This window comes from Eubalaena glacialis, chromosome 1 (assembly GCF_028564815.1).
Source record: "Eubalaena glacialis isolate mEubGla1 chromosome 1, mEubGla1.1.hap2.+ XY, whole genome shotgun sequence".
Lineage (NCBI taxonomy): Eukaryota > Metazoa > Chordata > Mammalia > Artiodactyla > Balaenidae > Eubalaena > Eubalaena glacialis.
Window position 1 is genome coordinate 57,633,993 of NC_083716.1, and position 15,505 is coordinate 57,649,497.

Consider the following 15,505-nt stretch of genomic DNA (forward strand, 5'->3'; position numbering starts at 1 on the left):
CCCAGCAGGCATGGACTTGAATCCCTGCTCCGTCACTTTCCAGCTTCCTCGCAGCTGCCCCTCGTCCAGAGCCCCCAGTCCCGTTAAGCATCTCCTGCTTGCTGCAGGATCTATTCAGGGACTGCAGGAGCCTGACTGCTGCTTGTCCTTGCACCACTTCCCAAAGGCTCAAGTCCACCTTTGCCAAGGGAGGCCCCCTCGTAGCACTAGAACCAAGGGCGAGGGGCCCAGACCACCGCCTCCTCCCCTCCTCCCATTTCTGCCTGCAGGCCTGGGCCCCAAGCCTGGCCCCAAACATAAGAGCCGAAGCCAAATGCTTCTAGCATGTACCACCGTGGGTGATTTATTTAAGGGTCTCCAAATAATCACTTAAGTGTCACCATGGCAACCTGAAGAGTTGCCATGGAGATTGGAGCAGGAAACGTCCCCATGGAGACCCCTGGGAGACTCTCTAGGAAATCATTACCAGGTGGATGGGGCTTGGGAAAGGGGAGCTGGACAAATAAGGGAGCCCCACAGTTCTGTGTGCTGGCAGGAGAAAGGGGGGCTGAAGGGCCAGGGTGGGAAAGACCAGCTTAAAAAGGCAGCAAGTTAATGATCTCCACCAACTCTAAGGCACCCGTGTGGTAAATAACTTCTATTGTATGCACAGAATATATCTGAAAGAAAAGACAGGAAACTAGTAAAAGTGGTGGCTCCCAAGAAGGGGGTGGAGGAGAGAGATTTTTCACTGTATGTTCTTTTGTATACTATTTGAATTTCTTTTATTATAGGTATGTAGATATTAAATATTCCAAAATTAGGGACTTCCCTGGTGGCGCACTGGTTAAGAATCCGCCTGCCAATTCAGGGGACATGGGTTCAAGCCCTCGTCCTGGAAGATCCCACATGCCGCAGAGCAATTAAGCCCGTGCACCACAACTACTGAGCCTGCACTCTAGAGCCCACGAGCCACAATTACTGAGCCCGTGCGCCTAGAGCCCATGCTCCACAACAAAAAGAAGCCACTGCAGTGAGAAGCCCATGCTCCGCAACGAAGAGTAGCCCCCGCTCGCCGCAACTAGAGAGAAAGCCTGTGCGCAGCAACAAAGACCCAACACAGCCAAAAATAAATTAATTAATTAACAAAAAATAATAATAACAGTTTGGTAATGTTGTATAATAAAGTTAATCTCAAAAAAAAATAAAAGTTCTCATCACAAGAAAAAAAATTGTAATGATGTAAGGTGATGGATGTTAACAAAACTTACTTAAAAAAAAAAAAATTCCAAAATTAAATAAGTTATTTACAGAGCATTTACTATGTTAAATATTTTATATCCTCAAAACAACTCCATAAAGTAGGTATTATCCCCATTACACAGATGGGGAAACTGTGGTTCAGAAAGTGGCCCACAGTCACGCAGATCAGTGGGAATCAAACCCAGGGCTCTCCAGCACCCCTAAGCAAGTCTGGATTCTCTGATCTGCCACTGACATGCTGAGCATCTTTGGGTAACTGTCACCCCTCTGGACCTCACTTTCCTCACCTATAAAATAGCTTGGCACTTTGGACTGGATGAAGGCAAATGTGCTGCTACCTCTGGCATCCTGTGACCATGGCTCTTTAGAAGGATTTCTAAGCGCTCTTATCACAGCCTGTCTCTTCCTTTTCCTCTCCCTCACCCCACTCTCTAATCCCACCCACAGCAGTGGATCTTCAGGGTTCTAAAGGAAACACATAAAGAACTCAGAATGTCAAGCCAGAAGGACTTGGGTTTTTAAAAATTTTTTTTAATTTATTTACTTTTTTTTGGCCGCGCTGCACAGCATGGGGGATCTTAGTTCCCCGACCAGGGATTGAACCCACACCCCCTACCGTGGAAGCGCAGTGTCTTAACCACTGGACCGCCAGGGAAATCCCCAGAAGGACTTTTGAAGAACCTCTAGATCCTGTCTTAGCAAAGGAGGAGGGTGTGGCTCATGAGAGGGAAGGTGAGCCACCAGGGAAATGCAAACCCAAACTGTGAGATCCCTCCGCACACCCATTAAGATGACTACAGTCAAAAAGAGGAAGGGTAACAAGTGTTTGTGAAGCTGAGAAATTGGAACCTTCATACACTGCTGGTGGGGAAACTGGAAACTTCATACACAGCTGTAAAATGGTTCAGCTGTGTCTTAGCTTGAGCTGCTACAACAAAAACCCACAGGCTGTATGGCTTAGGCAACAGACATTCATTTCTCACAGTTCTGGACACTGGGAAGTCCTAGATCAAGGTGCTAGCATATTCAGTTCCTCATAAGGGTCGTCATGCTGATTTGCAGACAACCACCTTCTTGCTGAGTCCTCACATGGTAGAGAGAGGAAGCTCTGGTATCTATTCCTCTTCTTAAAAGGACACTAATCCCATCATGGGGGCACCACCCTCATGACCTCATCTAAACCTAATTATGTCCCAAAGGCTCCACCTTCTAATATGTTAAGGCTTCAACATATGAATTGTGGGGGGCAGGCAAACATTCAGTCCATAACAAGCCACTTTGGAAAACAAGTCTGGTAGTTGCTCAAAAGGTTAAACATAGGTTTACCACATGACCCAGCAATTCCATGCCTAGGTATATCCCCAAGAGAATTCAAAAATATTTTAACACAAAAACTTGCACATGAATGTTCATGGCAGCATTATCTGTAATAGACAAAAAGTGGGAAGAACCCAGATATCCATCAGTGGATGAACAGATAAACAAAATGTGCCATACTCATAGTGGAGTATTATTCTGCCACAAAAAGGAATGAAGTACTGACACATGGTACAATGTGGATGATCCTCAAACACATTACACTACGTGAAAGAAACCTCTCACAAAGGATCACACACGACCACATATTAAGTGATTCTATTTATATGAAATGTCCAGAATAGGGAAATCTATAAAGACAGAAAGTAAATCAGTGGTTGCCTAGGGCTGGGGGGATAGGAAGGTTGGATGGTGACTGCTAATGGGTATGAGGTTTCTTTATGGGGTGATGAAAATGTTCTAAAATCGATTGTGGTGATAGATGCACAACTCTAAATATTCTAAAAGCCACTTAATTGTATACTTTAAATGGGTAAATTGTAAGGTGTGTGAATGATATCTCAATAAAGCTGTTTTAAAAAAGAGAGTGAGATGGACTTCCCTGGCAGTCCAGTGGTTAGGACTCGGCGCTTTCACTGCCATGGCCCCGGGTTCAATCCCTGGTCGGGGAACTAAGATCCGGCAAGCTGTGTGGCACAGCTAAATAATTAATAAATAAATAAATAAATAAATAAAAGAGAGTGAGAGGGAAATTACTACCCCAAGGTCACACAGCCTTAGTGGCCACTCTAGGATCTGCCTCCTGGCCAGCCTCCTCTCACCCCTTCTGCTCTGTATGTTTTGAAGAGCACTGATTTTTTTTCCCCAGGTTTATAACCATTCTTTTGAAAATATACTCTCTGGTCTTAACGTATTTTGGCTTCTTGTTTTAGATTGTGTTTTGTTTGTTTCTAGATACAAATTTCATTTGTTGTTTAGGCTTTTCATGATGGTGCCACTGTTAGTCTTCAGTGTCTTAGGTAAATAACAAAGTGCTTTATAAACAACACTTCGTTGTACATGATTGAATTGATGCTCAAAACATCCCCATGACAGCAAGATGGCAAGAGCTTGATACTGTCATCCACAGTTCACAGATAAGGACAATGAGTGTCAACTAGTACCTTTCAGAGTTAGGGCTATAGGGTAACTAACTAGACCTTTCATGCTTTCCAAAAGTTCCTAGATTTCTCTTTTTTTCCCCCTCAAAAAAAAAATTTTTTTAAGGGCATATCTATTTGTTCTGCTTTAACTTTTAATACGAGAACAAATTTTCTCAACTGCCTCAAATTCATTTTGGAATGAGGCAAAGTAGTAAATAATTGTCTGTGTAAGTCCATAATCGTTGTTTCCTTCCAGACGTCACTATCCAGAACAGCGAGCTGATGACTGGCAGCATGGACAAAGGAACGCTGGGATCAGGATCCAAGAACAATATTTTTTACATTTTGCTGCGAGACTGGGGGCAGAACGAAGCTGCCGATGCGATGTCACGGCTCGCCAGGCTGGCCCCCGTCTACCTGTGTGAGTATCTCAGCATCCTCATTTTATTGCTAGAAGTTATTGGTGTTTCAGGGGTTTCTTTTACTGTTTCATCCTCCTGCCCCACACACATACACACACACAAAGAAAAGGATACTTATTCCAGGCTAAACTATTTATGCTTTTCTTAATGAAATTAACTTGATACTGACTAGTTTGGCTGCAAATTTGAATTTGCTTTTCAGATCTCTTCTCAAAAACTACAGTAGCTCCCTAATGCCCATCAGGTAGGGTTGTTACATAAAGGGTCCTTCATGGGCTGCTTCCAAGGTACCTGTGCAAGACTATCACCCTCTGGGTCTTCCACGGTTCAGCCCTACCGGGTTACTCAGTATTTCTCTACCATCCTTGAACTATTCTGTTACCTTTGCTTGCTCACGCTTTGCTTGAACATACCACAGGCCAGGAGATTTTTTGCATGCCCAAAAACATCTTTAGTCTACTCTTATACTTGACTCTTTGTCTGGGTGTAGAATTCTAGACTGAAGATTATTTTCCCTGAGAATTTTGAAGGGATTGCTCTACTCTGTTCTAACTTTAACGGTTGCTGTAAAGTGTATTTCCGTTCTTATTCCCAAATTTTTGTATTTGAATTGTCTTTTTTTTTTTTAATTGAAGCAATAGTGGATTTACAACGTTGTGGCAGTCTGCCGTACAGCACAGTGACTCAGTTCTACACATACATCTATTTTTTTAACATTCTTTTTCATTATGATTTATCACAGGATATTAAATATAGTTCCCTGTGCTAGACACATTAGGACCTTGTTGTTTATCCTGAATTGTCTTTTTATTCTGGAAGCTTTGAGACTCCTTTTTGTTTCTGGCATTCTGAAAGTTCACAATGACACAACCTTGCAGTGGGTCTGTTGTCACTCATTGCGCTGAGCACTGTATAAGCTCTCTTAATCTGCAACATGTGTCCTTCAGTTCTGGATATTTTCTTGTACTTTTTCTGATCATTTTCTCCCTTTTACTTTCTCTGTTCTTTCTTTTTTGAATTTCTGTTCATTGTCTAGTAGAGTTTTTGGATTGATTCTCTGATTTTCCCTGTTCATTTCTTTGTTTCTGGATTCAGTTTTCTTTTAACAACTTCATTGATTTTTAAAAGTTTTTTCACTATCATATATTTAATTTCCAACCATTGTTCTTATTTGCCAGTAGTTCTTTTTTTTTTTTTTTTGGCTACATTGGGTCTTCATTGCTGCACATGGACTTTCTCTAGTTGTGGCGAGCAGGGGCTACTCTTCGTTGCAGTGCACGGGCTTCTCATTGCGGTGGCTTCTCTTGTAGTGGAGCACGGGCTCTAGGCTTATGGGCTTCAGTAGTTGTAGCACGGGGGCTCAGTAGTTGTGGCTCACAGGCTGTAGAGCACAGGCTCAGTAGTTGTGGCGCACAGGCTTAGTTGCTCCACAGCATGTGGGATCTTCCCGGACCAGGGCTTGAACCTGTGTCCCCTGCATTGGCAGGCGGATTCTTAACCACTGCGCCACCAGGGAAGTCCCTTGCTGGTAGTTCTTTTCTTTTCCTTTCCTTCTTTTAATTTTTTTTTTTTTTTTTTTAAGGCTTCCTATTCTTGATCCCCAAATTCATCTTCTCTATCACTCTGTCTCCCACAGGGGTAAGGATCTGGGGCCTGTTTCTTGTAGGCAGACCTCAGAGACATTGCGGGTTCAGTTCCAGACCACCACGATAAAGCAAATACCACAATCAAGCAAGTCACATGAACTGTTTGGTTTCCCAGTGGTTACAAAAGTTGTTTACACTATACTGTAGTCTGTTAAGTATGCAATAGTCTTGTGTCTTAAAAAACAATGTACATACCTTAATTAAAAATACTTTATTGCTAAAAATGCTAATGCTAATTAGCTAATGCTAATGCTAATCATTTGAGCCTTCAGTCAGTCATAGTAGTCACAGTACAGATCACCATAAAAAATATAATAATAATGAAAACATTTGAAATATTATGAGCATTACCGAAATTTGACACAGAGACACAAAGTAAGCAGATGCTGTTGGAAAAATTGTGCTTTTAGACTTGTTCAACACAAGGTTGCCACAAACATTCAATTTTTTAAAAACCGCTATATCTGTGAAGCACAATAAAACAAGATATGCCTGTCCAAACTTTCCACCGGGTTTCCCCGTTTCCAGCACCTACATTACCTCCCACAGAACCTGAGGATTTTGTTTCTGAGACTTTCCAGACTCGTGGCCCTCCTTTCTGCAGCCACTTTTAGGCATCCCCTTCCCCACCCTACTAAGCCAGTAGCCTCTCGTAGGCAGATATTAGGGTTAGGATTACTGTATAGTTCCATCAACGGTGCAGTTTACATTTGTTTCTTAGTCTTTGTATTTCGGAATAATAATTTCTGAAAGAGAGAATCGGGCAGAGAGGTCTCTGCGATGCTGAGAACCAGCAGTCAGGTGGCCCACTTTCCATAGCTGGCTTTCTCAGGCGCTCCTTACTATTTAGTGGCTGTCTGCTTTATAGTGTAGTTAGTTGGGACATCACTGTAGGTTGTGAGGTCTCAGAGGGGTTAGTGAGTCTTAGTCATTTTTGCATAACTACCTAGAGACTGATACAGGAACATTTTGTTTAATTGGGTTGTAACAAGTTCTCTGAAGGTATAAACTTGTTTCTGTGCAGCAGGTTGACTAACATCCGTGGCTCTCTCTTCCTGCTCTCCCGGGCAACTATTCTGCAGCTAACCGTGGATTCTCAATTGGGATTGGTGACGTCACACCTGGCCAAGGACTGCTGAAGGCCAAGTATGAGTTGCTGAATGCTGGCTACAAAAAATGTGATGAGTACATTGAAGCCCTGAACACAGGCAAGCTGCAGCAGCAGCCTGGCTGCACTGCTGAGGAGACCCTGGAGGTGAGTCTGGCTCTTCGGGTCAGTTTAGCCACTTCATCACTGGGTGGCGCTGTAGGCCCTGAAGAGAAGGAGCAGAGGTGAGTGGGAAGGAAAGGCAGTGGCTCTAGCCCATCTCCGTGCTGTGCAGCTTGTGTGTGTTCTAAAGCGGGGAGGGCCTCCCGTTAGATCTGTTACATCTCTTCCAGCTTTCCTGTTCTAGGTGGTAAAAACACGGCCATCTGTTCATTTGGCTACATGGGGCTGCTCTTGTTCCAGCATCACGCTTGGGCCCCTTCTGTACCTGGTACTTCAGTGCTTCTGCCCTTCCTACTTCCAGCATCCTGTGACTAGAGACTGACACCACAGCTCTCTGAATGGATGGTCTTTGAAAGAGGCGTGGCTAATTCCTGTCTGAGAGTCACATACCAGTCTGCTGCCCTCTCACATTTGGAGCTAGGTTAGCTGAGAACTGGGCCAGCACATGGCAGAGTCAGAGTTGCCTGAGAGTCCTGCATATTCCCTGAAGCAGCCTGGCTCAGCAGTCCGCCTGCACCAGGGTTTTGCCTGGCTCCCTTCTGCCTCCCCAGTAGCCTGGGGCTCAGAGCTTTAACTCACCTAAGCAGACAAGAAAGGTTTTTTGAACAGTAAGAAATTTTCTGATGAAATGAACTTTTTAAAGCAGACAGAAAGCAGCGTTGTGTGAGGTGTTCACAGTTAACTCATTCTTTTTGTTTTTTTTTAAAATTTTTATTAGAGTATAGTTGATTTACAATGTTGTGTCAGTTTCAGGTGTACAGCAAAGTGAATCAGTTATACACATATATATATATATATCTCCACTCTTCTTTAGATTATTCTCTCATATAGGCCACTACAGAGTATTGAGTAGTTCCCTGTGCTATGCAGTAGATCCCTATTAGTTATCTATTTTATACATACATTTAGCTTATTCTTTTTTTTTCTTTTAAATTCATTTTATTAGTTATCTGTTTTATACAAATTAGTGTATACATGTCAATCCCAATCTCCCAATTCATCCTACCTCCACTGCTCCCCACACTGCTTTCCCCCCTTGGTGTCCATACGTTTGTTCTCTACATCTGTGTCTCTATTTCTGTCTTGCAAACTGGTTCATCTGTACCATTTTTCTAGATTCCACGTATATGCGTTAACATATGATATTTTTCTCTTTCTGACTTACTTCACACTGTATTACAGTCTCTAGGTCCATCCATGTCTCTACAAATGACCCAATTTCGTTCCTTTTTTATGGCTGAGTAATATTCCATTGTATATATGTACCACATCTTTTTTTTTTTTAACGTCTTTATTAGAGTATAATTGCTTTACAATGGTGTGTTAGTTTCTGCTTTATAACAAAGTGAATCAGCTATATGTATACATATATCCCCATATCCCCTCCCTCTTGCATCTCTCTCCCACCCTCCCTATCCCACCCCAAAGCCCCAAGCTGACCTCCCTGTGCTATGCAGCTGCTTCCCACTAGCTATCGGTTTTACATTTGGTAGTGTGTATATATATACGTGCCACTGTCTCACTTTGTCCCAGCTTACCCATCCCCCTCCCTGTGTCCTCAAGTCCATTCTCGAGTAGGTCTGCGTCTTTATTCCTGTCCTGCCCCTGGGTTCTTCATGACCATTTTTTTTTTTAGATTCCATATATATGTGTTAGCATACGATATTTGTTTTTCTCTTTCTGACTTACTTCACTCTGTATGACAGTCTCTAGGTCCATCCACATCTCTACAAATGACCCACTTTCTTTCCTTTTTATGGCTGAGTAATAGTCCATTGTATATATGTACCATATCTTCTTTATCCATTCATCTGTCAGTGGACATTTAGGTTGCTTCCATGACCTGGCTAAGTAGTGCTGCAAAAAACATTGGGGTGCATGTGTCTTTTTGAATTATGGTTTTCTCTGGGTATATGCCCAGTAGTGGGATTGCTGGGTCATATGGAAATTCTATTTTTCATTTTTTAAGGAACCTCCATACTGTTCTCCACAGGGGCTGTATCAATTTACATTCCCACCAACAGTGCGAGAGGGTTGCCTTTTCTCCATACCCTCTCCAGCATTTGTTGTTTGTAGATTTTTTGATGATGCCCATTCTGACTGGTGTGAGGTGATACCTCATTGTAGTTTTGATTTGCATTTCTCTAATAATTAATGATGTTGAGCAGCTTTTCATGTGCCTCTTGGCCATCTGTATGTCTTCTTTGGAGAGATGTCTGTTTAGGTCTTCTGCCCATTTTTTGATTGGGTTGTTTGTTTTTTTAATATTGAGCTGCATGAACTGCTTATATATTTTGGAGATTAATCCTTTGTCAGCTGCTTTGTTTGCAAATATTTTCTCCCATTCTGAGGGTTGTCTTTTCATCTTGTTTATAGTTTGCTTTGCTGTGCAGAAGGTTTTAAGTTTCATTAGGTCCCATTTGTTTGCTTTTGTTTTTATTTCCATTACTCTAAGGGGTGGGTCAAAAAAGATCTTGCTGTGATTTATGTCATAGAGTGTTCTTCCTATATGTTCCTCTAAGAGTTTTATAGTGTCCGGTCTTACATTCAGGTCTTTAATCCATTCTGAGTTTATTTTTGTGTATGGTGTTAGGGAGTGTTCTTTTTTTTTTAAATTTATTTATTTATTTTTGGCTGCATTGGGTCTTTGTTGCTGTGTGCGCGCTTTCTTGAGTTGCATCGAGTAGGGGCTACTCTTTGTTGTGGTGCATGGGCTTCTCATTGCAGTGGCTTCTCTTGTTGCGGAGCACGGGCTCTAGGCACACGGGCTTCAGTAGTTGTGGCTTGTGGGTGCTAGAGCACAGGTTCAGTAGTTGTGGCACACGGGCTCAGTAGTTGTGGCTTGCAGGCTGTAGAGCGCAGGCTCGGTAGTTGTGGTGCACAGGCTTAGTTGCTCCGCGGCATGTGGGATCTTCCCGGACCAGAGATTAACCCCACGTCCACTGCATTGGCAGGCGGAGTCTTAACCACCGCGCCACCAGAACAGTCCTAGGGAGTGTTCTAATTTCATTCTTTTACATGTAGCTGTCCAGTTTTCCCAGCACCACTTATTGAAGAGACTGTCTTTTCTCCATTGTATATCCTTGCCTCCTTTGTCATAGATTAGTTGACCATAGGTGCGTGGGTTTATCTCTAGGCTTTCTATCCTGTTCCACTGATCTATATTTCTGCTTTTGTGCCAGTACCATATCGTCTTGATTACTGTAACTTTGTAGTATAGTCTGAAGTCACAGAGTCGGATTCCTCCAGCTCCGTTTTTTTCCCTCAAGATTGCTTTGGCTCTTCAGGATCTTTTCTATCTCCATGCAAATTTTAAGATTTTTTGTTCTAGTTCTGTAAAAAATGCCATTGGTAATTTGATAGGGATTGCATTGACTCTGTGGATTGCTTTGGGTAGTATAGTCATTTTCACAATATTGATTCTTCCAATCCAAGAACATGGTATATCTCTCCATCTGTTTGTGTCATCTTTGATTTCTTTCATCAGTGTCTTAGAGTTTTCTGAGTACAGGTCTTTTACCTCCTTAGGTAGGTTTATTCCTAGGTATTTTATTCTTTTTGTTGCAATGGTGAATGGGATTGTTCCCTTAATTTCTCTTCCTAATCTTTTGTTCTTAGTGTATAGGAATGCAAGAGATTTCTGTGCATTAATTTTGTATCCTGCAACTTTACCAAATTCATTGATTAGCTCTAGCCGTTTTCCCGTGGCATCTTTAGGATTCTCTATGTATAGTATCATGTCATCTGCAAACAGTGACAGTTTTATTTCTTCTTTTCCAATTTGTATTCCTTTTATTTCTTTTTCTACTCTGATTGCTGTGGCTAGGACTTTCAAAGCTATGTTGACTGATGGTGGCGAGAGTGAACATCTTTGTCTTGTTCCTGAACTTAGAGGAAATGCTTTCAGTTTTTCGCCATTGAGAATGATGTCTGCTGTGGGTTTGTCACACATGGCCTTTATTATGTTAAGGTAGGTTCCCTCTGTGCCCTGGAGAGTTTTTATCATAAATGGGTGTTGAATTTTGTCAAAAGTTTTTTCTGCATCTATTGAGATGATCATATGGTTTTTATCCTTCAGTTTGTTAATATGGTGTATCACATTGATTGATTTGCATATATTGAAGAATCCTTGCATCCCTGGGGTAAATCCCACTTGATCATGGTGTATGATCCTTTTAATGTGTTGTAGGATTCTGTTTGCTAGTATTTTGTTGAGGATTTTTGCATCTATATTCATCAGTGATATTGGTCTGTAATTTTCTTTTTTTGTAGTGTCTTTGTCTGGTTTTGGTATCAGGGTGATGGTGGCCTCATAGAATGAGTCTGGGAGTGTTCCTTCCTCTGCAATTCTTTGGTAGAGTTTGAGAAGGATGGGTGTTAGTTCTTCTCTAAATGTTTGATAGAATTCACCTGTGAAGCCACCTGGTCCTGGACTTTTGTTTGTTGGAAGGTTTTTAATCACAGTTTCAATTTCATTACTTGTGATTGGTCTGTTCATATTTTCTGTTTCTTCCTGGCTCAGTCTTGGAAGGTTATACCTTTCTAAGAATTTGTCCATTTCTTCCAGGTTGTCCATTTTATTGGCATAGAGTTGCTTGTAGTAGTCTCTTAGGATGCTTTGTATTTCTGCGGTGTGTGTTGTAACTTCTCCTTTTTCATTTCTAATTTTATTGATTTGAGTCCTCTTCCTCTTTTTCTTGATGAGTCTGGCTAATGGTTTATCAATTTTGTTTATCTTCTCAAAGAACCAGCTTTCAGTTTTATTGATCTTTGCTATTGTTTTCTTTGTTTCTATTTCATTTATTTCTGCTCCAATCTTTATGATTTCTTTCCTTCTACTAACTTTGGGTTTTGTTTGTTCTTCTTTCTCTAGTTCCTTTAGGTGTAAGGTTAGATTGTTTGTTTGAGATTCTTGTTTCTTGAGGTAGGATTGTATTGCTATAAACTTCCCTCTTAGAACTGCTTTTGCTGCATCCCATAGGTTTTGGGTTGTCGTGTTTTCCTTGTCATTTCTCTCTAGGTGTTTTTTGAATTCCTCTTTGATTTTTTCAGTGATGTCTTGGTCATTTAGTAATGTATTGTTTAGCCTCCATGTGTTTGTGTTTTTTATGTTTTTTTCCCTGTAATTTATTTCTAATCTCATAGCGTTGTGGTCGGAAAAGATGCTTGATATGATTTCAGTTTTCTTAAACTTGCCGAGGCTTGATTTGTGACCCAAGATGTGATCTATCCTGGAGAATGTTCTGTGTGCACTTGAGAAGAAAGTGTAATCTGCTGTTTTCAGATGGAATTTCCTAATATCAATTAAATCTGTCTGGTCTCTTGTATCATTTAAAGCTTGTGTTTCCTTATTAATTTTCTGTCCATTGGTGCAAGTGAGGTGTTAAAGTCCCCCTGAATTATTGTGTTACTGTCAGTTTCCTCTTTGATAGCTGTTAGCATTTGCCTTATGTATTGAGGTGCTCCTCTGTTGGGTGCATATATATTTATAATTGTTATATCTTCTTTTTGGATTGATCCCTTGATCATTATGTAGTGTCCTTCCTTGTCTCTTGTAACATTCTTCATTTTAAAGTCTATTTTATCTGATATGAGTATTGCTACTCCAGCTTTCTTTTGATTTCCATTTGCATGGAATATCTTTTTCCATCCCCTTGCTTTCAACGAGTTTTTGTGTCCATTCAGCGAGCCTGTGTCTTTTGGTGGGAGCATTTAATCCATTCACATTTAAGGTAATTATCAATATGTATGTTCCTATTACTGTTTTCTTAATTGTTTTGGGTTTGTTTTTGTAGGTCCTTTTCTCCTCTTGTGTTTCCCACTTAGAGAAGTTCCTTTAGCATTTGTTGTAGAGCTGGTTGGTGGTGCTGAATTCTCTTAGCTTTTGCTTGTCTGTAAAGCTTTTGATTCTCAGTTGAATCTGTACGAGAGCCTTGCTGGCTAGAGTAATCTTGGTTGTAGGTTCTTCCCTTTCATCACTTTAAATATATCATGCCACTCCCTTCTGGCTTGTAGAGTTTCTGCTGAGAAATCAGCTGTTAACCTTATGGGAGTTCCCTTGTATATTTGTCATTTTTCCCTTGTTGCTTTCAATAATTTTTCTTTGTCTTTAATTTTTGTCAGTTTGATTCCTATGTGTCTCAGTGTGTTTCTCCTTGGGTTTATCCTGCCTGGGACTCTCTGCGCTTCCTGGACTTGGGTGGGTATTTCCTTTCCCATGTTAGGGAATTTTTCAACTGTAATCTCTTCAAATATTTTCTCGGGTCCTTTCTTTCTCTCTTCTCCTTCTGGGACCCCTATAATGCGAATGTTGGTGCATTTAATGTTGTCCCAGAGGTCTCTTAGGCTGTCTTCATTTCTTTTCATTCTTTATTCTGCTCCTCGGCAATTATTTCCACCATTTTGTCTTTCAGTTCATTTATTCGTTCTTCTGCCTCAGTTATTCTGCTATTGATTCCTTCTAGTGTATTTCTCATTTCAGTTATTGTATTGTTCATCTTTGTTTGTTTGTTCTTTAATTTTTCCAGGTGTTTGTTCTTTAATTCTTCTAGGTCTTTGTTAAACATTTCTTGCATCTTCTCGATCTTTGTCTCCATTCTTTTTCCGAGGTCCTGGATCATCTTCACTGTCATTATTCTGAATTCTTTTTCTGATAGGTTGCCTATCTCCACTTCATTTAGTTGTTTTTCTGGGGTTTTATCTTGTTCCTTCATCTGGTACATAGTCCTCTGCCTTTTCATTTTGTCTGTCTTTCTGTGAATGTGGTTTTTGTTCCACAGGCTGCAGGATTGTAGTTCTTCTTGCTTCTGCTGTCTGCCCTCTGGTGGATGGCATTTAGCTCATTCTTTTTTTTTTTTTTAAATAAATTTATTTATTAGCTCATTCTTAATCTCACTAACTCTTAAAGAAAAACAGAGAGAGAGAGAAATGGGTGTTTCTCACATAGAAAATTACTTGAGGCCTCAGCTGCACTCATTTTTAATGGAAGCATGACTCCTAACTGCTTCAGCATTGTAAGTTGTGAGTTGAGAGATCACAATCTGGGTGAGCTCATGGACTAGAATATTCCTATAGAGTCACCCCATAACATGCTTAACTGGTGGTAATTCAAATGTGTTCTTAGCAGAGAGACAAATTTTACAAATAGCACAAGCAACTCTCTTTTACTACATATTACATAATTTGTTATGAAGTATAAGATATTATACTTGTTTAGACACAGTATACACATGCATGAGTATGTACAGTCACATATATACGGATACATTGCCGTATAGGGTACTGTACACAAAGCCAAGCAAGCACATTTATTGGCCGTTTAAAGAATTTCCTAAGGTTTTGTTACTGATCATTTTTTCCTTACACACCGATTATGGCAGCCTGTGGAAGATGTCAGTCTGTAGAGACAGGGCATCTTGGTCTTCTAAGGCTCTGAAACCTTTTATCTGCTGACATCTTGCTGAAATCTGACATCTTGCTGAAATTCTTCACGTTTCCTTAAACGTCTCATTGAACTTTGGTAATCACAGAGCCACCACGCATCTCCCTTTCTCCTGCCAGGCTTTGATCCTGAAGGAGCTGTCCGTGATCCGCGACCATGCGGGCAGCGCCTGCCTCCGGGAGCTGGATAAGAGCAACAGCCCCCTCACCATGGCTCTGTGTGGCTCTAAAGGTGAGTGCCCCCCTCCGGCCGCTGCTGTCACTGCGCTGCATGTGGGCTGGCTGGTTGTGTTCTAGGAAATGCGAGTCAGAACTTCAGGCCTGGCAATTCCCTGGAGGTCCAGTGGTTAGGACTCTAGGCTTTCACTGCCACGGCCCAGGTTCAATCCCTGGTCAGGGAACTAAAATCCCACAAGCTGCGCTTCAAAAAAAAGAACTTCAGGCCTTTTGTTTATAAGGGCCTGAAGTTTTTTAAATAATACGTAGAGAAAGAGACTTAATTATTTGCATTTTTAGAAGTCTAACCCCTTTGGAGAAACTTATTGGTCATGTGTGTGGGTTTCTGAGTTTGAGGGTGCTTTGAGTAAACTTGACGTTATTTTTTAAAGAAAAGAAAGAAAACCTGCGGATTTTTAAAATAATGTGTTTGATGATAATTAAAAACACTTAAATGTCATAGTTAGCCAGAACCTAAAAGCATTAGGTTTCATGATACTGCACTCAAATTCAGAACCTCCTGCTTTTCCTGTTTCTGTAAATTTTTGCCAGAATATAGTCCAATCTCTTTAATCTTGCTGCCTTTCACCACATATTCTCCTACTCCCTGCTCCTGGTACATACCCTACACTCCTATCCTGTGTCTTTGCTTCCCACTCTCCCACCCACTTTGGAATTCCTCCCCCACATCTTCTATGTCTAAGTCATAATGTCCTCCAGATGTCCAGCTGGTTGCCGCTGCCTTCTGGAAGACTCCCCTGGAAGTCTTTCCTCCAACCCCAAAGTGCTCGTTCGCCCCTGAGCAGCTCT

General features: G+C 41.3%; 1 protein-coding gene across 1 annotated transcript in view; it reads left to right on the forward strand.

Annotated features, from left to right (window-relative positions):
- The first annotated feature begins 3,547 nt into the window (after window positions 1–3,547).
- The window catches only part of LOC133091208 (DNA-directed RNA polymerase III subunit RPC1-like), a 30,312-nt gene continuing 18,354 nt past the window's right edge, over window positions 3,548–15,505 (forward strand). Inside the window, exons 1-4 of the mRNA XM_061190230.1 lie at window positions 3,548–3,578; window positions 3,958–4,122; window positions 6,852–7,024; window positions 14,600–14,711. Coding sequence (XP_061046213.1) covers window positions 3,548–3,578; window positions 3,958–4,122; window positions 6,852–7,024; window positions 14,600–14,711 — 481 coding nt within the window. The remainder of the gene's footprint in view (window positions 3,579–3,957; window positions 4,123–6,851; window positions 7,025–14,599; window positions 14,712–15,505) is intronic.